This window comes from Lotus japonicus, chromosome 3, assembly GCF_012489685.1.
Source record: "Lotus japonicus ecotype B-129 chromosome 3, LjGifu_v1.2".
NCBI classification, from domain to species: Eukaryota; Viridiplantae; Streptophyta; class Magnoliopsida; order Fabales; family Fabaceae; genus Lotus; species Lotus japonicus.
This window is the reverse complement of record NC_080043.1, coordinates 23181554-23205922: the sequence shown is the minus strand read 5'-3', so window position 1 is coordinate 23205922 and position 24369 is coordinate 23181554. Positions and strand designations below refer to the sequence as shown.

The 24369-nt window shown below is 36.5% G+C and overlaps 1 protein-coding gene and 2 long non-coding RNA genes across 3 annotated transcripts; 1 reads left to right on the top strand and 2 right to left on the bottom strand.

Annotated features, from left to right (window-relative positions):
- Positions 1-731: 731 nt before the first annotated feature.
- Positions 732-5271, bottom strand: LOC130748433 (uncharacterized). The gene is made up of 4 exons (XR_009022677.1): positions 4010-5271; positions 1482-2576; positions 932-998; positions 732-764 (listed from the first exon to the last, which is right to left on the bottom strand). It is a non-coding gene; the product is annotated as an uncharacterized LOC130748433 (long non-coding RNA).
- A 1329-nt stretch (positions 5272-6600) lies between these two features.
- LOC130748558 (60S ribosomal protein L9-like) lies at positions 6601-7628 on the bottom strand. Its single transcript, XM_057601783.1, has 4 exons — positions 7395-7628; positions 6976-7098; positions 6782-6850; positions 6601-6629 (listed from the first exon to the last, which is right to left on the bottom strand). Exons 1-4 carry the CDS (start codon positions 7626-7628, stop codon positions 6615-6617), a joined length of 441 nt encoding a protein of 146 aa, XP_057457766.1. The 3' UTR covers positions 6601-6614.
- Positions 7629-9141: 1513 nt separating this feature from the next.
- LOC130749260 (uncharacterized) lies at positions 9142-10045 on the top strand. The gene is made up of 2 exons (XR_009022884.1): positions 9142-9196; positions 9289-10045. It is a non-coding gene; the product is annotated as an uncharacterized LOC130749260 (long non-coding RNA).
- The last annotated feature ends 14324 nt before the right edge of the window (positions 10046-24369 follow it).

Below are 24369 nucleotides of genomic sequence, written 5' to 3'. Positions count from 1 at the left end.
GAATGATTTCCTTATGTGAGAATGATGAGAATAAATCATGACCATTAGATCTAATCATAAAAGATTAAGATTAAAAAATGATCACGTACAAAAAATAACTTTTAATCTTATCTGTTTACAATTAAACATAACGGTCACGATTTATTCTCACCACACTCTCACCTAAGAAGATATTCTCTAGCTATCATGAGCAAATCACTACTACAAAAAGTACTTTTCACATCGGGCGAAAAGTACTTTTCACATCGGGTATACAACCGATGTAAGCAAAGGTGATGTGGTATGTCCACACCTTTTCACATCGGGTACACAGCCGATGTGAAAACTACACATTTCACATCGGTTTATGCCGCAACCGATGTTAAAAGTATGTTTAGTAATTTCTTTTTCAAATCTGCACGTGTATTTCACATCGGTGGAATCAAATACCCGATGTGAAAACTACACATTTCACATCGGTTTATGCCGCAACCGATGTGAAAAGTCTGTTTAGTAATTTCTTTTTTAAATCTGTACGTGTATTTCACATCGGTGGAATCAAATACCCGATGTGAAAACTACACATTTCACATCGGTTTATTCCAAAACCGATGTGAAAAGTCTTTTTTTTTTTAAAAAAAAACAAAACCAGTTATGTTTGGAATCAATTAAAAAGTCATACCTAGCACATTTTCCATTCAGAAATAGCTCATATAATTAGGTCATAACTAATTTAACTTTCCAAAGTTCTAGTTACAGAAAGTGAAGTAGCACACACTGTTAACCTAACATAGAAGGAAATGAGAGAAAGTGGATGAATATTATTTTCATTAGCTAACCCTTCATTAGTACATTGCACTAACTATCTCTCAACCAGTATAACTAGCTCATTCATTACATAATGAATCTGATGCACAAAAACTGCAAGTATAGATATTAGATAAACACATACCCTTAATTTAGACTTTCTACTAAATACATGCTCCAATCTTTTTCCCCATAACGATCTTTTTCACCACCTACATATGGAAGAATATAAGAATAAAGATGAGGGAGAAATAGAGAACTAAATCAACAAACTTCAGCTTTCTCATTTATTTACATTGATCCATTGCAAACTTAACTTTTCTACATAGATGCAGGTTAAACAATTGAAAATTAAAAACAGGAGTTAAATCAGGATGGCTAAAAGAGAATAAAAAATTGAAAAGCAAGAAGCAGCTAACACTGAAATTGTTAAATGACAGAAAAATGAAAAGCCAAATACAAAATGATGTAGGTAAACAGTTAAGGAGTGAGGGATGTGAATTTCTAAAATGACAATTGAGGCCTGCAACAATAAAAAAACTCAGATCATGCTTTTATGGACATGGATGAGGCTCTGTGAATTTTATGAGCAAACGATGATTATGAAACTTTGGTAATCAGAATTAGCAGCATGAAGGAGTGCTTGTTTTTGCAAATAAAAAAAAAAAGAGAAAAGATTTGGGTAAATGTGAGACCTCATAAAATAATCTGGCCAGAGACAGTCACCGATGTGGGAGAGGAATCAATATCAATATAGCTAAACGAGTGGCAGTAGAAATAGCTAAATGAATTCCATCAAGTCCAGCTGCAATAGTACTGATAACATAATTTCTATACAAAGAATGCTAAAATTCATGTATCAACTCTCAATTACCAGTGTCTTTGTGAGCATGATTACGAGAAAAAGCTTGAGCATCTCTCAGGCTTCCTATAATCTCCACATCAATGGGTTCTCCAAAGGTTTCTTTTTAAGCCAACGGGTGAGTATATCACATAAACGCTTGAGTATCTTTCAGGCTTCCTAACAGGCAAGCACAACATACACATTACTCTTCTTAACTTTATCAACAAGTATCAAGTACTATATAGAATCAAATATACAGATACATGTCTCAGAAAAGCATAGGGATGCCTTTACACCAGCCTACCCTTCCAGCAACAAATCCAGAATTTGTTCAGATCATACACATGTTTTCCAGCTAAATGAAACTAGCCATGATTCTTACAGTTCTAGAAATAACTCTCACACACAACTCTTTTCAAATAACCACCACTTTTGTAACACCCCCTTTTTCCCATTGTTTTATTTAAAAACGTTTATCAGAGTTTAAAAACATATCAAGGGAGTATTACACTTCTTCACGAAAACTCATTAAAATTAACACTGATTGTGTTTGAAAATTTATAAGTTCATATGCTTTTCAAAGAATGAATTATTCCTGCCAATGAAATTTCTAAACCAGTCAGATAATCCTAAGATGCATAAAATCACTTATTTAAATAGGTTTATCTTCCATGATATTCCAATAAAATTCATCATACTCAGAACTGAATTTCATAAGCACTTCGGCCGTCAACAGTACGACATCGCCATCATTTAGAAAATTATTCAACAACTTCCATAAGAAGAGATTATAAAATCCTCTCAACATAAATGTAAAAGTAACGTAAAATATCTAACCAGTGTTACATTACAGAGCAAGACACTTATTTTATAATAATAATAATAATAACATAAGCTAAGACTCTCCGAAGCTACTCCTCATGAGCCACATCTCTACCTCCTGTACCTGAGCGATGTCGCATAGAACATCATTCCAATAGAAGGGTAAGAACTTACATTGTATAAAATATAACATAACAAAGAGCAAGTAAACAATTCAGATCCTGCTTTATAAACTCTTCACCTTTACTTTAAAATCTGAGTGATTATAATATTTTCTCTCAAGACAGTTTCACAATTCTTATTAATGTTTCGAAAAATTATAAGCTTAAAGAAGAATAATAATTCGACTTTACCACAACAGCAAAACAATTCACCAACAAATCACCAAACACATAAAACCACTGAAAACGTGAAACTTAGTGTGTGAGACTCTAATGTATGCATGTGGTACCAATTGTTAACCTTAGCGGTATCACCGCGTCCACTCCAGACAGTTAACCACCAATGAAGTCCACTCCAGACTTCCAGAACCACGCTAGTTCTGGGACAAACCTCAGTTTTCCGATGAAAACCGACACGTTGCCTCTTGACTAAATGAAGTGTATTTCGTGCAAAAACTCATAAATTAAAACATGCAATTTGAGACCACTCCAGCCCCAAATATATAACATATTTTCTCACCAAATTCCATAACGGAAATCACACCAAAATTGCACAAAATAACACTTCAATACAATTATCAAATCATTCACTATTCCACTGACAAAATAGCAACACAAAATCATCAAATGTCTCATATCAATTACTAGAATCAGTTTCAGAATCAATCTCAGAAATAAGCAGAAACATAGCAAACTTGCATATAATCCTGGTACTAAATGAGCAGTCCAAAAATTATGAAAATTTTAACAAACATAGCCTTATACGTTAGCTTTCATATAAAATTGGTTTCACCCAATTTGGAATTCTGTAGAGAGAGTTATGGTCTCTACAGCACAGGCTGTTAGGGTTTCTGCAGAAACAGAGTGAACTTGCAGATAATTCTGGTATTGAACCAGCAATCTAAAAATTATGATAATATTACCCAATATAGACCTATGAGTTAGCTTTCATACAAAATTGGTTTCACTCCATTCGGAATTCTGTAGAGAGAGTTATGCTCTCTATAACACAGGCTGCTAGGGTGTCTGCGGGCAGAAACAGAATAAACTTGCAAATGATTCTGGTATTGAACCAGCAATCGAAAAATTATGAAAATATTACCCAACATAGCCCTATGAGTTAGCTTTCATACAAAATTGGTTTCACTCAATTTGGAATTCTGTAGAGAGAGTTATGCTCTCTACAACACAGACTGTTAGGGTATCTGCGGGCAAAACATAATAGAACCCAATTTTCCCCGGAACCTCAATTTCGCTCAAAATCAATTTTTCTCACCACATGTTAACACTCAACACAGTCTCTCAGTTCTGAATTTTCAAAAAAGATGAGGGTTCCTTCATGTTAAACTCAACCTCTGTTATTCTACAATTATACAAGATAAATTCAAACCCTTACCTCTTGAAGATCAAATTCTAGGTTTTTTCTTCTCTTTTCTCCCCTTCTCTCTTTCACGCTTCTTTTCTTCTCCTCTGCTAACTTCTCCAATTCTCAAATTCTGATTTCTCTCTTTCTAATTCACTCATATCCCTTAAATAGTCATACTAATGGGCCCCACTCTCAATTACTCACACAAAAACCTAACAAACTTATTTATCTAAATCTTATTCTATATCACATGAGATTTAAATTATAATCACATAATTCATCAAATTACCATATAGCATAATAATAATTAAGATAAAATAATAAATAACCTAATAACGAAAAGTGGGGTGTTACAACTCTCCCCCACTTAAGAATTTTCGCCCTCGAAAATTACCTTAAATTAACAACTCGGGGTAGGACTTCTTCTATCCTACTGACCAAAACAATATCGATTGTGTCATAGACACATATCGAATACAAAAGGAATTAAACATGTTAATAAACATGCTGATAAACCTAGTCTACTAACCGACCATGCTCTGATACCACTAATGTAACACCCTCTAAACCCCGCATAATAATATATCATAAATCAGAGTAAAATGCATAACACAGAGGGTGTCACACTTATTCTCCAGAAACATAAATCAAAACACATGTCATGCTCATAATAAATATATAAATTTTCCAACTTTAATGTCGCAACATCATATGCATAGCACAGCGGATTTATTTCAACTCCAAAATTTAACATAAAGAGAGTTCATAGGTAACTCTTAACATCAAGGTACAAAACTAAACGTTTCCCGGTGTTACATAACAGAGCATGACTCTCCTAACTAAACCGTAAATGAAAGACTAGCTCCTCCAACTAACCCTCGCGAGAAGCTCTACTATCTTCAGTACCTGAGCGATGTCGCATAGAACATCATTCCAACAGAAGGGTGAGAACTCATATCATATGGATAAGCATAATAATAAATAATGTAAAAGCTTATCTATGCTCCACATAAATTACTCACATTCACTAACAAATAATAAATTATGTAATTTTAACATAATTAATCAAGTTCACAGTTATGGCAAATACTCCATAAATTATAGCTCAATTAGAACATATATAATAGTCTCTAATTACCACCACATCAAATCTCTCCAAAAATATCACCATAACACATATGACTCAAGTGAGACTCGTGCAAATGCCTTTGGTACCAAAGTTGTTATCCTTAGCGGTATCACCGCGTCCACTCCAGACAGATAACCACCAATAAAGCCCTCGCTCTAGGCTTCAAAACCACTCCAGTTTTGGGACAAGTCACTAGCCTCCACGAGAACTAGCAAACATTGCCTCTTGACAACTATGCAGTGTATTGTGCAAAACTCAACTAACATATGCATATTCAGACCATCTCCAAGTCCTAATTATTTTAGCATATTCATCACCAGTTGCACAAAACACATATTACATGTTATCAATTATACAACTTGCAATCACAACAACTTAGCATCTCAAACATAACATCAATTCAGAAACAACATCATATAATGATTATTAAAAATAGATGTAAATTAAATATAATTCATATATAACAGGTTCTGCAACTATTTCCTAAAGACTGGATTTCTCTCTAAATTTTCCCAAAAACTCGCGACATGCTCATGCTCGCCATCTCGCGACATCTCACTGCACAACTCGCCATGTCGCGACATCTCACGACATCTCCCTACGCAACTCGCCATGTCGCGACATCTTGCGACATCTTCCTGCGCAACTCGCCATGTGCGCGCACCACACATCTAATGAACTATTAAACAGATGTAAATTATCAAATATACTCAGAAAAATCTAATATTTTTATCATGGTTCCGTACACACGTTTTGTAAACCTCTATAAATTTTCAAGTCACAATTCGAAGTACAAAAATCAGGAAAAATCGTACACTAACCGCAGTTCGTAAGAAACTGGACAGCTTAACCTATACTCACTAAAATACACATAACTCGAGCTACAGACATCGGAATGACGTGAAACCAGTGGCAAAAGTTTCGTAACAGAAAACCCTACAACGTTTATGAAGACTACTTCTTCAAATTCGGCCATTAACATAGCACGAAAAAGGGTACAAGAGAACGTAAATTTCTGCGCATCATGCAAGCCTATCATCTACCCCCAAAATCATCTAAAAACCAAACCCTAACTATTTCAATTTGGGAATTTTTGCAACCTAGGGTTCCTAAATCATGCTTTCTATCATTATCCACTATCATACCAATCCATAAAACATGAATTCAAACCCTTACCTCTTGTAGATCAGTTCTAAGTTTTCTCCTCTTTTCTCCTCTTTTCTCCTCTCCTTCTCTGCTTTCACGTGTTTCTTGTTCTGCTTCTCTTCTAATCCTTATTTTTTTTCTTTTCTTTCTTTCTATTTCACTCCTAACCCTTAAATAGCCATGCAATGGGCCCCACACTCAATTACTCATACTAAACCCTAAAACCGTATTTATCTATATCACATAATCACTTAATTATCTAACAAAATCACTTAATTACCATATACCATAATACTAATTAAAATAAAATAATATATAACCTAATAACAGAAAATGGGGTGTTACAACTTTTATCTCTCTTCAAAAAATCATTCTCTAGCTAGGAAAAAAGCAAGGAATTCAAAATGAGCAGTTAAACAAACAAGCAAATTAGAAATTAAGATCACTGAAAATGAATATTACTATCTATCATATATTACAATCTTTACAGAAATCATCAATGAACTTAAAAGGTGATAAAAAAGTACCTTCTTTATTAATGCGGTCCCCTTCTCACTAACATAAATACCATCAAGAAACTTCCTGATATCCTTGTTCTTAACATGGCATTTATGTAACAAAAACAACAAAATAACCAAAATTAAAATCCAAGCAAGACAAAAATTAGACAACAACAAAGTCAGGCATTAGCATGTATCCATAGAATGAAAAAAAACTGTACCTGATTGATAAGGGCACATGACCTAGAAACAAGCTCAATGTCATTTCCATCGAAAACCAACTCATCCTTCACCTTCTCAGATTGCACAATGGAAACTCCATCAAGCATATCCACTTTCCTCACCTAATCGCACAATGACAAAATCCATAGTTCAATTAATCAACAAGAAAAATCAGACTTGAATTACCCAACTAAACGAACAAACGAATGCAAAATTAAATTACTTGAAAAAAAGCACATTATTGACACAAATGCACAGTTCAAAGTTAATAAAAAATAAAAAATGATCAGCACTTAACCAGTTAAACAAGCAAGCAAATGAGAAACTAAGATGACTGAAAATGAACATTGTTATCTGACCCATATACCAATCTTAACGGAAATCATCAAAGGAGTTGAACATAGGGTTTAGGGTGAACGAAAAGTAGAAAGCTATGGATCTTGATGCCCTTGTTGTGATTAGTGATGCTAGCATTGATGGGAAAATGGGCATAGATGAGCCTCATCTTGTGGGTACCGAACCAGGCCTCGATCTTGAGCTTCTTCTTGCCGTTCTCATCGGTGATGAGCTGGAAATCCCCACGAGGGCCTTCAACCTTGATGCTCACGCCGTCGGGGATGTCCATGGTCTCCGATGAAAAGATCTTCTTCATTCTCTGATGAAAGGATTTCAAACATAAGGCCAAAATGAAATAGCACAGGTACAAATTGAACTATTATGACTCAGCAGTTTTACCCTACACTAAGTTGTCGAATAATGATTATATTACTATGTATTGCAATCACATGGACATTAAAACACTGAATCGTTCCAATCAACTTCAGCAGGTGTAGCAATGGAAGCCATGGCCTGCAAAATCACCGCATACCCATTACACGCAACACACATAAACAACAAAAGGGAATCGATTTTGCGAGGTGAATGGGAAAAGGGTATTGTTGGATTGAATGAAAGGTACCTTTTGAACGCGAGTGGAATCGACCTGGCGATCCTCGACGCCCTCAGTGAGCTTGTCGAAGGCTTTGCTATGTTGTTGCATGTCCTTGGAATCCAGCATCATCTCCACTCCTTCTTCTGCTCCCTCCATTCTTCTTCTCTTTCGCTCGCTTCCACCACCACTGTGAACAAGATGCCCTAGCTTCTATAGCCCCAGATCCTCGACGCGGTCAGTGAGCTCTTGACAAACCTTTGAAATTGTTGAGCGAGGGAGAGGCGGTCGACGGCGGAGAGGAGGGAGAAGAGGGGTTTGGATTAGGGCAGCAACCCTCTGAATCAGAACTCGTTCGCGTCATCGGTGCCGGTGTGGCCAACGATCGCGGGCCACTCGGGCGGATTAGGCGAGGATTAGAGGAGGATTCATGGGAAGGCGAGGACGACGGCGATGGAGAGCTTCAGAGAATCGGTGGTCTGAAAGTGAGGCCGTGGAAGGAAGGAAGGAGAACTTCAGAGAATTGGTGTTTAGGTCGTGAAAGCAAATTAGGGATTCAGTGTTTGTTTGTTTGTGAATTTGTGATATCTTGAAAGACTTTTCCCAACGGTTATACTACCACTGATGTTAAATATATTTCATCAAAATTTCAAAAATGCCACCGTGTTTAGCTTTCACATCGGTTATTATATTCACCGTTGTAAAAAAGTCTTTACTAATTATTTTCCACATCAGACATATTCCCAACTGATGTGAAAACTATCATAAAAGTTCACTATAATTTCAATATTGCCACCGCGTTATCTTTCACATCAGGTATTTCTTCCACCGTTGTGAAAACCCTGATGTGAAAAGTCCTTTTTCTAGTAGTGAATGCGTATTAATGTTAGATATTAATTATAGAAAGCTATTGAATTGGGGGTTAATGCACTCACAAAATTATTAGGAAAAATAGTTAATAACATAAAACTTTCCAACTAAAGGTCTTAAATATCAAGTATACAGGATAAGTACACCAAAAGAGTCCAACGGCTAGATGCTTATTCAATATGATGTTTATAAAAAAAAATTAATAATAATTAAAAATAAAAAAATTGTTTCTTCCTTGCCAACCCAGACTCTGTACTCACTTCTAGTCAACAAAAATTAATATGTATCTAAATAGACTTTAAACCAGTAATTAATTATCTGTTACTTTAACGCATTCGAACGTTGAGACGTGAGAGAATATACATCTATAAAAAGGGAGGAATGTTTCAATGTTGAAAGAAAAGTACTCAGAGGAAAACAAGGTGAAAATTGATTTCCTAATATTTCTCTCTTTGTCTTGAAGATTTTTATTTTGTAGCCTATTGAATTGCTTTTCTTCTTTTTCTTTTTGCAGTGCGAGCTAGTGAAGTTCCATGGCCACTCCACCACCACCACCTCAAGGGCTGAACAATGGTCATGAAGAAGGAGAAAATGAAGAGTTGGACCCAATTCTGATGATTCGAATTGAAAGGATGATGGAGGAGGTGAGAGAAGAAGATTGCATAACACCAACAAGGCCAGAGAATCAGATCACAGCCCATTTGACATGCCCACCTGCACCAAGACAAAAAAGAGAGTATCTGCCCCCAGCAATACCATTTCCGCTTCACTGCAGGCCAAGATCATCAACAACTGGCGAGGAACAAAACCCCAACTTTCTTGACATGATCTTCCAGCAGTTTCATGGAGAGCAGGCTAGGGCTAAGAGGCGCCGCAGAAGTATGTGAAGATTTTAAAGCCCGTTTAATTTGGATGCAACGCATATGCAGTTATTGGAGTTTATCTAGTTCTTATAGAGTTCTTAGTTTAATTTATTGCATGCATGTAATTGTGAGTGAATATCCTCACATTAATTAATCATCATCCATCTATTAGGTTTCAGAGGCTCTATGAGTCTATGTAGTTCATGTAGAATAGTTAACTTCGATCCATAGGTTTTCAGAGGTTCGGTATGACCCTGTAGTGTGCTATTCATATGCATCCATACATGCATCTTTATTTCTGCTGTTTAATTAAAATTTGGTGTTGCATCTTCTAATTGGCCATTGTTGATTTTGCTTAATGTTTAAATTTTTGCTCTTTTTTAATCAATTTTAATTTCTGGTTCTGTATCTAGCCTTGATTTAATATTATATTCATATTTAATAAGAATTGGGTATTATATTAAACAAGTTCGTTTTTTAGGTGTGCTTTACTATCGATCATTATCTATAATTTAATATTTCTGTTTTTTTTTTAAATATATTGAACAAGTTCCGGTTTAAGAGAGAAAGATGTAAAATCTTAATATTTTCCTGGTTCAGAATCCAATTTGACTTTCCATACATGATCTTTGCACTTCCATCCATGTAATACATGGAAAATAATGATCCCAAAATCACAAAGATACTCATTTCAACAGTATAAAATTGGTTTGTAAATGCAACTCTTGAGTTTATTACAGCTTAATCAAGATAGAAAGAAATTGAATTGAAAATTTGAAATTTTCCTTCCCCTTATTCATTTATCAATTTGGAGAAATTTGGGGGTAAGGGGAAATAATCTAGGGAGCATATATCTTTTAAGAAATCATTTAACATAGGACAAAAAAAAATTCCAAAGTTGGATTTAAATCTCTCATGTGTTAATCTCACATGATCATGATCATGTTATGTGAAAGACTTTTTTTTTTTTTTTTTTTTTGAACGTATGTAATGTGAAAGACTTGGACCTTTATTGATTACATTTTTAATGAAATTTGATGGTTAGTATTATTTCTCGACAATTTTACTTTCTCTCTCCATATATCCAATAAAGACTCATATTTCATTAAAATATAATTAAAAGCTCAAATATTCACATGATATGATCATGTGAGAATAAATACATAAGAGGATTTAAATTCTTCTTTCTTTCGAACTTCGTTTGTTTTCTCTGGTTTCTTTGATTTATTTCCATTCTCGCATAACTCTCACACACATCTGAAAACCCCCATAATGGAATGTATTGAACATTAAGGCCCCGTTTGGAAGAGCTTATTTGAGCTTATCTGATAGCACAAGCTCTTATGTCAGTGTTTGGGAGAGGTTATGCAAACAGCTTATGGCCTGCCATAAGCTGTTTTGAGCTTATTTTCATAAGCTATTCAGGATAGCTTATGAAAAAGAGTTTATGCTTATATATAACTTATTTTCAATTTATTTCAATAAAAAATTTAAAATAGCTTATGTATAAACGCTTATGACCATAAACGCTTAATTAAGCTGTGTTTCCAAATGTGTTTCCAAATGTAGCCTTAATCTTCGATGGCTGAAATTAGTTATCAACTATTATGGCCTAGCTTTAGAAGAAAAAGATAGATCATGTAGCCTGAGAGTCTTGTTTCTTTCTTTAAACTTATCATGATTGTCATGCCCTTCTATAATTAATGCGAGCTGCAAATCACGGCATGGTTTGTTGGGAAGATATGGGAGTTCATTGGCCAGCACTGAAAAACCAATATGAGAACCTGACACCACAACTTTACCCAAAATTTTAAGGCGTTGAGTTAATGGGTCACATCTCAAGTGTGAGTTAGAGTCTCACATTAGTTAAATATGGATGAGTTGGAGTCCCACATTGGTTAAATATGAGTGAGGCGAAATCTGATTTTTTTTTTCTGGTTTCTTAGTTCTCTATTTTATGCTTGTCTTTTTCTTTGGCTAATTGTTGAGCACGGTTTGTGATATAATTTAAAGACACTCTTAAATCCTTATTTTGATCAAAGTGTAGCTTGATCGACCGGCTTGTGCCTATGGTTTATTACTTATCACATTGAGAATGTTTAATTTTTATACGTTAAAAACTTGATTGGGGTCTCTTTGTTTGTGATTTTTAGTTGCAATAATTATTTATTATTGCTACTCACGGATTCTTGCAAGTCAAGAAAATTATTATCCGCTGAATAATGCTCTGTTTGAGTTGTCATTGTTATTTTCTTTGAATTTTCCATCACAATGGTATTATAGTCGATGGTTGTTTGGTCATGGTGACCAGCTCCTTGTGTCGAAAGTCTTCCTAGCAATGTTGTGACCAGGCAACGTGTCTTGTTGATCAGCCCAACGACGGTGTAAGTATTTGGAGAATTCTGCTTTCGTTTGAGATGGATTCACACTTGAGGGAGGTTTGTTGTGATATTAAGTGTGAGTAAATCTCACATTGGAAGATAATGATAACTTTGAGCTTTTTATAAATGAGAGGACCATAAACCAATGTCTTAAGGTTTTGGGTGAAAGATGTGGTGTCGAGTCCATATTTAGTTTGCTTTTTACCTTAATGTAATGATCCTCGTATAGTTTAAATCATCTCCTTTAGCCCAACATGGTTAAGGGCACTTGTCTTATAAACCGTTCATTTGTTATTATGGAGTAAGGCTTAAGAACTATGTTGTTGTTACAAAGTTGAATCAAAATCCTCTCCTCGTTCTCTAAATTGTGTTTTATTTCATGTCTCAACTAATGAAATTTTGACACGTGCATTAAAATGGTCAATTTAGCACTAGCCAAGAGATGTGAGGTTCAAGTATTTGTAGAATATGAGGTATTGGGTCCTTACATTTTTTGAACCCTCTGAGTTATTATGTGTCCTAGAACCTTGAAAAATGAGAAACAATCATGTGATAGGGGAGCCCAAAGCATGAGATCATGCACCAATGAGTTATACAAAACTTTGGTGTCACAGTTCCAGATGTGCACTTCGATGATAGAGATGAAACGATGACGGATTTGAGATATCAGTAAGAGATGCTGAGTCTGCACATAATGACAATGAACAAATGAAGGTGAAGAGTGTGTTGTTCGAGGGATAGGGGAGCCCAAAGCATGAGATCATGCACCAATGAGTTAAGGAAACAAGATACTAAGAGAACCCTACACCACATTTCAACCCAAAACTTTAAGGCATTGAGTTTATGGGTGTCACATATCCTATAAAAGTCTTCACCTCACTCATTCTTAATCTATGTGGGACTCCAACTCACACTTGAATTCTAAACGTTCTCCCCCTCAAGTGCGAGTCACCACCACATTATCATGCCCCCCTATGCGGAAGTTATCTACACTTGGGCCACCATTCGTATCACCATGTCAATGGGACAAGCTGGCTATGAAGACTTTCGACACAGAGAGTTGTAACCGTAGTTACACCAACCATCAGCTATAATACCACTTGTTGAGAAATAACACCACTGAAGAAAAATAAGCACAATTAAAAAACGAGAATATTACATAGAAAAACTCTAAAACTGGAGAAAAAACCACGGTCGCTGTCTAAATAAACAACTAAAGAAAAAACACTATGTGAAGATTATTACTACACATAAATTTCTCTCAACCTCTCCCCAATACACTCACATTCTCACAAAACAAATGTTGAGACTTAGTTAGATATAAGCTTAAAGTGCTACTAACTGATGCATCTAAAAACAAAAAAACTAGAGTCTAATATATAGCATTGGTCTCCCCCTTACTTCATCACACTAAACAATGTGGGACTTCTCTAATAACATATTTTAAACCTCCTTATTTATTTAAGATATTGGGCGATGTGAGAATTTTTCACTTTTACAATCAACCCAACAATCTTCAACTTGATTGTAAGAGTTACATTTCTGCTTCCATTGTCTGTACCGGCTGTCGTTGTCTTCACCGCAAATCATAATTCTCATTTCCTACACCAACAAAGAAAATAATCATACTCCACCATAGAAAGTACACTTCACTTGGAACTACGACTTCCCAAGAATTTCTTCACATCGAAGTCTTGCTGAAATTATGGTGCAACTTCCATGTTGGCTTTCTTTGGAAGTTATTCAACGATCAACACAATTATAACTTATCATTTTTCATAGTATGGTGGAAATACCATAAGGATAAACTTTATATTTCGAAGAAGATCATCAACTTCTTCCGTAACATGAGAGACATTTCTAGCATTTACCTTAGAGTCTCTTTCAGATATTGCTCCACCTGGACAATTTCTCCACATACACATGCTTTCCAAACTTCCAGCATGTCATATTATTTTTCTCAATCTCTCTGTTAGAACATGTTGCCATGCATTTTGTCAAAACAACCGATTGTCGAAGCAGATGCCGTGGCATCTGACCTCGTGAAGCTAGGGCATCAGTCGTTAGCTTGTGTATCTGTTGTGGGCCCTCTGAAGATTTACTGAAGATATGTTTTTGAGTTACTTGAGGAGCAAGTAGCTATTCCAGAAGGGTTTATTTGTTGGGTTGTTATTTGTTGAAACAATCTTTGTTAAAAGATTGGTTTCTATCTTTACTTGTGCAATAAGAAACCGAATCTATCAAGATTGCGTTTTGAATTGCTGTTACTGCAATCTGTTTCTTCAGCCCGTGCCAACCCTAAAGCCCATGCTACCGCTGCTGAAGTCTATAAAAGGATGAAGACCTAAAACATGAAGACGGTCGAAGCTGATAGAGAGAGATCGAGTGTTTTAGGATTTGTGTTTGTGCTTTGTCCTTTGTTAGTTGTGAATCTGTCTTTGCTCACTGATTCTATAAAGCAGAGAGAGATTCTGTGTGTTTGATTGCGTTCAAACTCTACTTGTTTATTGTGTTCACCAATCACTGTGGCAGTGATTGAGAGAAAGTGACAGGGGCTCTCATACTTAGGTTGAGATTCTAAGTAGAAATACACTGGGTAGATTAGGGAGTGAACTATGAACTGAGTTGTTCATGAGTGTCTGTAATCCCTGAATCTTGAGATAGTGGATTTCCTTTCTTTGGGTGCAAACCCTCCAGACGTAGGTGAAAGTTTTCGGGTAAATGGTCACATTGGTCCTTGGATGTTCGCACCGACTTCAAAATCATCCCTGGATGAATTTTATTAGGCTCGCGGTCCCCAGATGTGGCAAAAAATAGTCATATTAGTCCCTGACGTTAAAATCTCCTAACGTCCGTTAACCCAATTAATAAAAGTCAACATTATCTTTCTAATTTTCTTTCACTTTGGTCCCTTTCTTCTTTCTTCCACCCTCTTCACCCCCTCCTTCCATCATTTTCACCAAAACCCACCCCCCATCTTTGCCACTCTCACTCTGCAACAACAACAACAACAACATCAACACGGGTACGAACCAAGCAACTTCCTCCCATTAATCACATCCATAATCTTTCAACGATCTCATTGTCTCCTTATATTAAACAAAACCAACACCATCCCTTCCTGTTTCAGAACCTCACTGTGTGTGTCACTAGTTTAGCTAGCTAGCTACCATTCTCCTCACAAAGTCAATGCAACCATTGTTCTACAACCCCCATGTGGATCTGAGTCTCTTGCAGCGAATTCCCATGGTTGAAGCTTCTAAAAAAGTTTCTGGGTCTTTGCTGGTTCACCAGAAGAGCAACATTTTCTGAGTGTTTGTGTGTATTTGTTGTTTTTTTTTCATCTGGGTCTTGTTTTCATGGGTTGTGAGACTAGTCCTGAGCTGAAAGAGAAAGTGTTGTTTGTATGAAAACCATGAATTCTGTGTGTAAATTTGGGTTTACTGTTGCATTTTGACTTCTCTGTTCTGGTTTTGAGGATGAAAACAGAGGAGGGGTGAATTTTTTGTTTCACTGATTCTGGTGAAGGATGAAAAGAAAGTGTATGTTTTTGTTTTCTGGGAAAGAAAATATGGAATGGGAATCACAGAAATATTTCATCTTGAAAATGGGTTCATGAATATTTTGACTGTGTGATTAAAGTTGAATTTTTGGCCTTTCTGATTTCAGTGGAAAATTGTTTACAGATCCCTATCTCCTTTTGTGCTTCCTTTCAAGAATCCAATTGGAAACATATGCTGATAGTTCAATTTTGAAATTGGGTTTTGGTGAAAATGATGGAAGGAGGGGGTGAAGAGGGTGGAAGAAAGAAGAAAGGGACCAAAGTGAAAGAAAATTAGAAAGATAATGTTGACTTTTATTAATTGGGTTAACGGACGTTAGGGGATTTTAATGTCAGGGACTAATATGACTATTTTTTGCCACATCTGGGGACCGCGAGCCTAATAAAATTCATCCAAGGACGATTCTGAAGTCGGTGCAAACATTCAAGGACCAATGTGACCATTTACCCTAAAGTTTTCACTGAACTGGGTTAACAATTACTGTGTGTTATTGTTTCTGTTGTTAAGTTTTGTTTTACTGTTACGCGGTTGTCGAACCTCTTGTCCCAGCATCGTGCAGGACAATCGTATCAGAGGGAACCTGAATTACACTCTCCCTAATAGCTTAGTACAGTCACACTCACACTCTCATAAAGCAAATATTTAGACCAAGTTAGATATAAGCTTAAAGTACTATTGGCTGCTACATCTAAAAACAAAGAACTAGAGTCTAATATACATTTTTTACCTCCCTCTTGCTTCACCACACTAAACAATGTGAGACTTCTCAAATAGCAAATTTTTTACCTCCTTCTTTATTTAAGACATTGGGCGATGTGGGACTTCTTTCACCATTACAATCAACCCCAACAAACTTTACCTTGATTGTAAGAGTTACAAACTTCAACGAGACACAAGGAGTCATAATCATGGCTACACCAACCATCTCCTATGATACTACTTGTTGGGGATACATGGAGAGCCCAAAGCATGAGATCATGCACCAATGGACCAAGAAACAAGACACCAAGAGAACTGGACGCCACATCTTAACCAAAAACCTTAAGGCACTGAGTTTATGGGTCACGTCTCTTATAAAATATTCATCTCACTCATTCTTAACCAATGTGCAACTCCAACTCATACTTATATTCTCAACTTGTGCCTCCTAATCAAACGTCATTCACCTTACCCTTCAAGAAGAAGCAATTAGGCAGAGTGTGGAATGATAATGCAAAAAATAGGGTTGTTGAGGATGATAATGCACACGATAAATTTCCAACTAATTATTCACACATTGAAGAAGAGGAAAATAGGCAGGCTAGTGATTTGATAAAAGAATAAGAGGTGCTACAACATTTTTCTATCATGCTTGAAATTCATGATGAGTGAATGATAGCAGTGACTATGATGGTAAGAGTTGGACAAGGTTTCCTAAGTATTGAGTATTAATAAGAGAGATATGCAATTCATGAATGTTAGCCATGCAACCATGAATTCACATTTTGATGTTTCAACCAATATGATTATTGGCGTATTAATGACGTAATGATTTAGCACATTTATTTTCTCTTAATTATGAGATTTTCCATATTTTGTTTTATTTTATTTGAATTTAAAATTAATTACATTTAGAGCTGTGCTATTTGGAACGACAAGTTCTAGCACGATAGCGTACGACTCCCTTCAATAACCAATCAAAAGACATTAAAGGAAATTGAAAAAACCAAATCATAGTATTCGTGAGTTTCGTGGGGTACTTAAGTCGTGTCATTAAGCATTTCCCTTACCTATATAATCAACTGTATATACATGTGTAATATTAGATGTGTTGTATAAGAATGGAGGTTTTATATGAGAGTGAGAGAAGACCATTAGATCTAATCATGAAGGACCAAAATTAAGAGAATTTAATTATCATGCAATTATCACATGATCAATTGGTAGTAATATTAAACTCAATTAGAGAAGCAGGGTGAAAGAAGGCCATGAGGATGGAATGACTAAATTAATATTCACACATGATAATCACATGATAATTAAATTCACACGTGACAATCACATGATAATTAAATTATTTTAATCTTAACCGTTCATGATTATATCTAATAGCTCATAATGATTCATCTCACTCTCACATAAAAGCTGAATTCTCATATGATATATCACCTATAACACTATACGTGTGAATATTAATTTAGTTCTTCCATATTTTTTCTATGGTATCCGAATTTTATTGCTTCACCAGAGTTTCCATCCTCATGGCCTCCTTTCACTCTACTTCTCTAATTGAGTTTAATATTACTACCAAGTTCCCGATCAAACTCCATGCCACCAATTATTCTGCATGGTACAAAAGGTTTTGATCACTTCTTGTTGCTCAGGACCTTGAAGGTTATGTCGCTGGTGTCACCCCATGTCCCGCAAAAACCATTGGTGAAGGTAGCAATGAGATATTCATAAATAGCACAAGAAAGGGGGTTTGAATTTTTCCATCCAAAACTTTGGTTCTTCTAAACATTTGAAAGTTGTGTGACCTTTGTTGAAATTGTTTGGTGCATCGGATAAGTAAGCATAAGAAGGAAAACAAGAGCCACAAGAATTTTATCTTGGTTCACCCTTAAAACATGGGGTTACGTTTAGTCCTTGGCTTTACCAAGATTTTCACTAAACAAGTATAAAGGACTTCTCCTATAAGTATTCTCCAAGACTTCTCCCAACAAGTATTCTTTAGGACTTCTCCCAACAAGTATTCTCTAGGACTTCTCCCATAAATTATTATCAAGGACTTCTCCGAACAAGTATTCTCAGGACTTCTCCTTACAAGTATTCGCATGACTTCTCCATTCAAGTATTCTAAGGACTTCTCCTCAAACAATCTTTTCAAGATCATTTATTTCTACAGAGATCTCTTCTGACAAGAGTGATAGTAGAGAAGTTTAAGCTCAGGAACTATAAGGTATTAAAGATGAGATTTGACTCTAAGAGTATACTTTATGTTCTACTACATGAGAGAGCAAGTGAAGGAATTGACTCTTAGAAAAAAACTTCTCTCTTATTGAAGCAGACTAAGTTGATAAGCCTTTTTTAGTGTGAGCTTCAAAAGCTAGCTAGCGATGTCTTCAGACTTTGCTCTTTATACTTCTGAATCTTCTGTGAGATAGATTATAGTCGTTGGAGCTTGTTCTTCACAAAGGTTCTATCCGTTGGATCAAACAATGCTTTAGTGTACTTGTGTCAGGTGCATTAATGCATGACATTGTTTGATGAAGACTTTTTTTTCCCAAAAGATATAATATATCAGCTAGTAGATAGCATTGGTCTTTGCTTCTATCCGTTGGTGTGAAGATATGGTAATTTTATAGTGACACCATTGTACTTTCACTTTGTGTATTGTACTTTGTCAAATCATGTGATCTTGCTTTAAGACTTCTTCACAGAGCTATTCTGAATCCTTTTCCATTTTGAACATGATGCACATTCTTTAGACGTTGCAGCTTACTTTATATGATAGGCTTCTTCTTTCAAACGATCTTCCTACTTCATGTGTTCTTCTTTACTTCTTTCTATTGGTCACTTTGAGTTAGACGGTGAACTTTGACCAATCACTTGTAACTTCTTCTCAGGGACTGAATTGTCTTGAATATGTGTTGTCTGACTAAGATAGAGCACAATAGGCACAAACGATAAGATTAATTCCATTCCTTATGTGAGAGAAGGAGGAAACTTGATATTAACAACATTGTACTTGTTTTCTTGATCAGAGTGCTTTGTAGAGTATCACGTGATTCCTTGCACTTGACTTTCTCTTCAAGAATGTCAGGGATATTTTCAATTTGAAGATGGCGCACATTCTCTGGACATTGCTTCCATTGGTTAGCTTTGAGATAGACGATGAATGTCTTCACTGAGTGTAGTCTTCTCTTGTGCAGACGGTATGGTAGATTTGATTGTTCTTTGCTTGTGCAGACTGTCTCGTAGCTTTGACCTTTCTTCTCTTGTGTGAACTATCTTGCAGCATTGTCTTGCAATTAATCACCAGACAATGGAGGATGTGAGTCATAAGTGTTATTTCCTGAAATATAATTCACATGAAATTTTTAACTATTACACTTATACTCTTGAAATTGCTATCATTTAAAATATAATAAACGATGTTTAGCGTTTGAACTTAACATGCAACGCCATTATCAATCCTGCATACTCTCATTGGGTACATCAGTATCGACTCTTGTATCTTCGACTTCTTTTCTCTTTTGATGCGGATGCACGCACCATCATATCTTCCACTGACACGTATGTCCAAGCCTGAAACAAGCTCGGTCAAGCTTACTCCAGCAAGCCTCGCTCACGTAGTATGTCTTGTAAGGAACACTTGAGCACGATCACTAGGGGGGCTTCAGTGGCTTCACCTATGAGTTCATTATTTACACTAATCAAATTCTTTCATTGAAATCTATTTTAATTTATTTACAGTTATGAACTTTGAATTATATAAATATTTAACAGATAGAGTTTCTAGAAAATTATATTATGCACTTGGTTATGAGTGTGTACCAAATTCATTAACCTTAAAGCCCACTATGACATATCTACTTTAATTAATTTATATTTATGAGTTTTTTATTTGATGAATCTTACTCAGATCATCTAGAAAAATCTATTATGGACTTGGCTATAATATACAAAGTGGATTATCAACTAAACTCACTCGCCCTATGGTTTATTCTCTTTTATAAACCAAGTGGGTTCGTGTAGTGGTTCAGCACTTCATCCTTTAAGTAAGTGGTTGGGGTTCGAATCTCAACTCTTGCGAATAGAAAAAACTCATCAGCCCCCTACCGCTTAGTGCGCTGACCGTGGGGCGAGGGATTAGTCTCACGGCTGTCGGCTGTGGGAATACCTTGGTCAAGCCAAGACAAAAAAAAATTTATTATAAATTACCTTTTAAACATATTTAATTCAGTTTCTAAAACCCAAATATGAAAGAAATTAGTTATGTTAAAATAGACTTTAATTATATCTACCCTGATGGTTCTTTTTTGGTGAACACCTATAAAAAGACAAACTACACTAAGTCTGCACAACAACGCCGATCAGAAACTAAAAGCGGATTTAATTCAGTAGGGGGCAAAGACCATTGTTTGAGAAGAACCTGGAAACACAAACTCAATGAGGCTACCTTATCATAACACAAATTAGCCTCTCTCCAAATTTGTCGGAAGGAGACACGCCACGGGCGAGTAGAAATTGCAACAGTGTCTCCCATCACAGCTCCAATTGAAAAGATATAGCAGAGCCCTCCAACATCCTAATAGCATCCAGCGAATCACTCTCACAAATGACATGTTAATAGCCCAAATCTTAAGCTAAGAGAAGACCATACTTGATGGTTAAAAGCTTTGCAGAGATAGCACAAAAGCCAACGACAGAACCCGAAAAACCTCCCAACCAAATGGCGGAAGCATTACGAAGCAAGGCACCATAGCCAATATGCTAATTGTGCAGCTTAAAATAGCCATCGATGTTCAACTTTACCTTTGTAGTTCTGGGGAAAAGACCAAAACAACCTACTAGAGTGATCCAATGCTGATATAGTAGAAGGAGACAAAAAATCATCATAGTTCGCAACAGATGAGACAATATACTGCAAAACACGCTCCACCAAGATGGAATTGTTGCGCCAACGCCATAGCCACCAGAGAATAATCCCAAAACGACGTTGATCCTTATGGTCGATCACAAAACTAGCCAGGTTCACAAACAAGAGTGGGAAAAAGTCGCATCAAAAGGCACCCTCAAACGGGTTCAAACTTCTCTTGCATGAATTCAATCACGAAGGTAATGAGTAGAAGATTCATACTGGTTGTGGCATCTAGAACACGTCGACAGAGCCAATCCCATAGCATGTCTAAGGGAATTTGTTGGTAGAGAGTCATGGAAAATAACCTAAAGAAAGAACTTCATTTTCTCAATAATTTTCAGGTGCCAAAATTGCATAAAGGTAGGATCCTCATATGAATGCAATCCCCTTGCAATGAGTAGCGGATTCAAACCGATTGCAGCACCTAAAACACGCATCATCACGCACCTAAAACATTCTTCTAACACATCCCAAATAAGAGAGATTTATAACCTCCACATCAAATTGGTTCATGGAAATTGCAACTGCGATTTTCTTTAAAACTATCGCAAATCAATTAAAGAAGTGAAATTTAAATAAATAAAGACAATGTGTGAAGAAGGTTATGGTGATGAAGATGATGGGGATTGGGTAGCATTGGAAGGAAATGAAGGGTAGAAGTAAAATAATAGTCGTTTGAAGTGATATTGGTTTCAGTTGAGAATTGAAAGGGTGAGAAGTAAAATAATTGTCGTTCTAGGCCTGTTAGCATTTGACTGAGTGTTTCAGTTTGTTTTGGTTCAAACTTCAAACCAGCTTTGATTGGTGGATGGTACAAAGAATGATATTCTGTGGTAGGAAGGAAGAGACGAAAGGGATTGTTTTTGGGCCTGGTGATGAAGATGATGAGGTTTGTCCAGGTTCAATGTTGGAATTTGATGACTAAATTAAGGAACTGAAGAAGATGGTGATAAATAAATTTTTTTTGGGATTTTGTTGTTAAATGAAGATCAAGGAAGATGCGAGATTAGGATTAATAATTTTTTATTAGAAAATTTAGATTAGGTCCCTCATTATAAAATAAATTGATTTTGGTCCCTCATTAAAATGGCATGCCACATATGCATGATGGGACAAATCCGCAAGTTAGCCGGAGTCACCTCTCCGGTAGGAACTAAAATCAGTTATTTCCATAACCGTGGAGATGATTTTGAGAAGTTACGTCAACGAGAAACAAAAATTAAATTTCGCTCAAACTTCATGGAAAAAAACATGGTTATAAGTTAAAAAGTGCATCCTCTAAACCAATATTACACGTTACAACAACAAAATCTTTTTCTCATACACATCGGAAAATCTGCTCATCAATAAGCTCCAGTAATGAAGTCTTTTAAAACCACAATGCAATTGAAGAAGAGTGCGACAAGCAATGTAAGTTTGTCGAGCGACTTATAGCAGGTATGAATTAGTTTTTTTTCCCCCCGAAATCAATTCTAACAATTAGAAATTAATTGCACAATTTCCTCCCCATAATTAATTTTTTTGAAACTCTCCTTATAATTAATTTTAACGTAGAATCAATTGTATGAAAATATATTTTCAAACATGCACATGGAAACAATACCGTGCCATTCCTGTTATAACTACCCAACCAGAGACAAAGCTTGGATTATTAATGAACCGCCCTCAAGAGAGTTTTAAGCTTGAACAAAAAGCTAAAATAGATACAAGCAAGGAGATAAACAGGTAAGTGGTATTTTAGTTTAAGCATAGATATCGGATTAGAGACATTGTGAATGCAATTGCGTTAAATACAGGGTATGAAGAGCTTTGCCGCCCATTACCGGGCTAGAATAGAATTGTCTCTATGGAAGATGCATGTGGATTGAAAAATGAAACACACAAAAAACGTGGCAAGTGCACCCTAATATGGGAGTTTCTTCTCAAGCCAGGAAGCGGGGTGGTAAAAAGAAAAAGGGAGAAGAGAAGAGGGAGCCGAAACCAAGAAGGGAATCAGAGATACATGTACAGGGTATTGAAGCAAATGCACCCTGATATGGGAGTTTCTTCTCAAGCTATGACTATATATTCTGAATAATTTGATGAATGACATGTTTGATAGGTGTTAGACCCTGGGATTTCCAAGCAGGCCCAAATGTCACTTATGAGCCTTTGATCCATCATTCAACCAAGGAATATGGATAGTGTATTCTAGAAGGGGCAAAGTGGGGATTACTAGCAACTACCTAACAGAATAGAGAGAGGAATATGATTGTAATAGGCCATTATATAAGAAGGGAATGGAGAGGTTGAGAGGTCATCTTTGGATCATTGAGTTTGTAGAGATGAGTAGGAAGCTCTAAGCTTCCTATAGGAGCTAGGCTCTGTGTCAGATTTGGGATACCATTCCCTCTCTGTATTTCCATTTGCCCATCAAATAAACAATCTGTTCATTCTATTTCTTGCATTTATTTTCAAGGTCCACTGTTAGGAATCTGGGTTCCTAACAAAATGGTCCGACCTATCGGATTATCGAAGGAGAGCCAGTGCAAGCCACCAGAGAAGGAGAAACAAATGGAAGCCAGGGTTGATGCGCTGAAAACCACGATCTCAGAGTTTCGCGCTACTCTTGCTGATGTGCAGGCCACTATGAAGGAAACTCAAGCGAGTTTGCTCGCAATGCTTGAGCGAACCTTGGGAAAGACGATGGCTGATGAAGGCGGTTCTGGTGGAGCAGTGAAAGAAACGCCGGTGAAGGATCTGCTTTCACCCCTGGTTCTGATGATGGAACGAGCCATGGGAAAGAGGATCCCCGCTGATGAAGAAGGGAGCCGAAATGGAGGACCAGAACAATCAGGAGAGAAGACCCTAGAGCAAACTGGGAAGAAGGTGGTGGCGATTCAGAGTCGCGATCTGGAAACAGAGAAGAGACCGACGACCTTGAAGGAAAAGCAAGCCATCCCGGAGGCCAAGGCTCTAATGTTGAAACTCTCCACTCCGGCGAAGCAGGAGGAAGAAGGAACGCCGGAGAAGCAAGCGGAAGAGGAAGCCGGGTCGACCCGTCCGCCGGCGAAGCCACCAAACCCTTCAGGTAGTACGCTTGAACTTATAAAGTGGGTAGGAGAGAATTGTTTTCCCCGGAGTTGTTGGAAGGAAGCAGTACAGCCACCCCCGCCACCGGCGAGG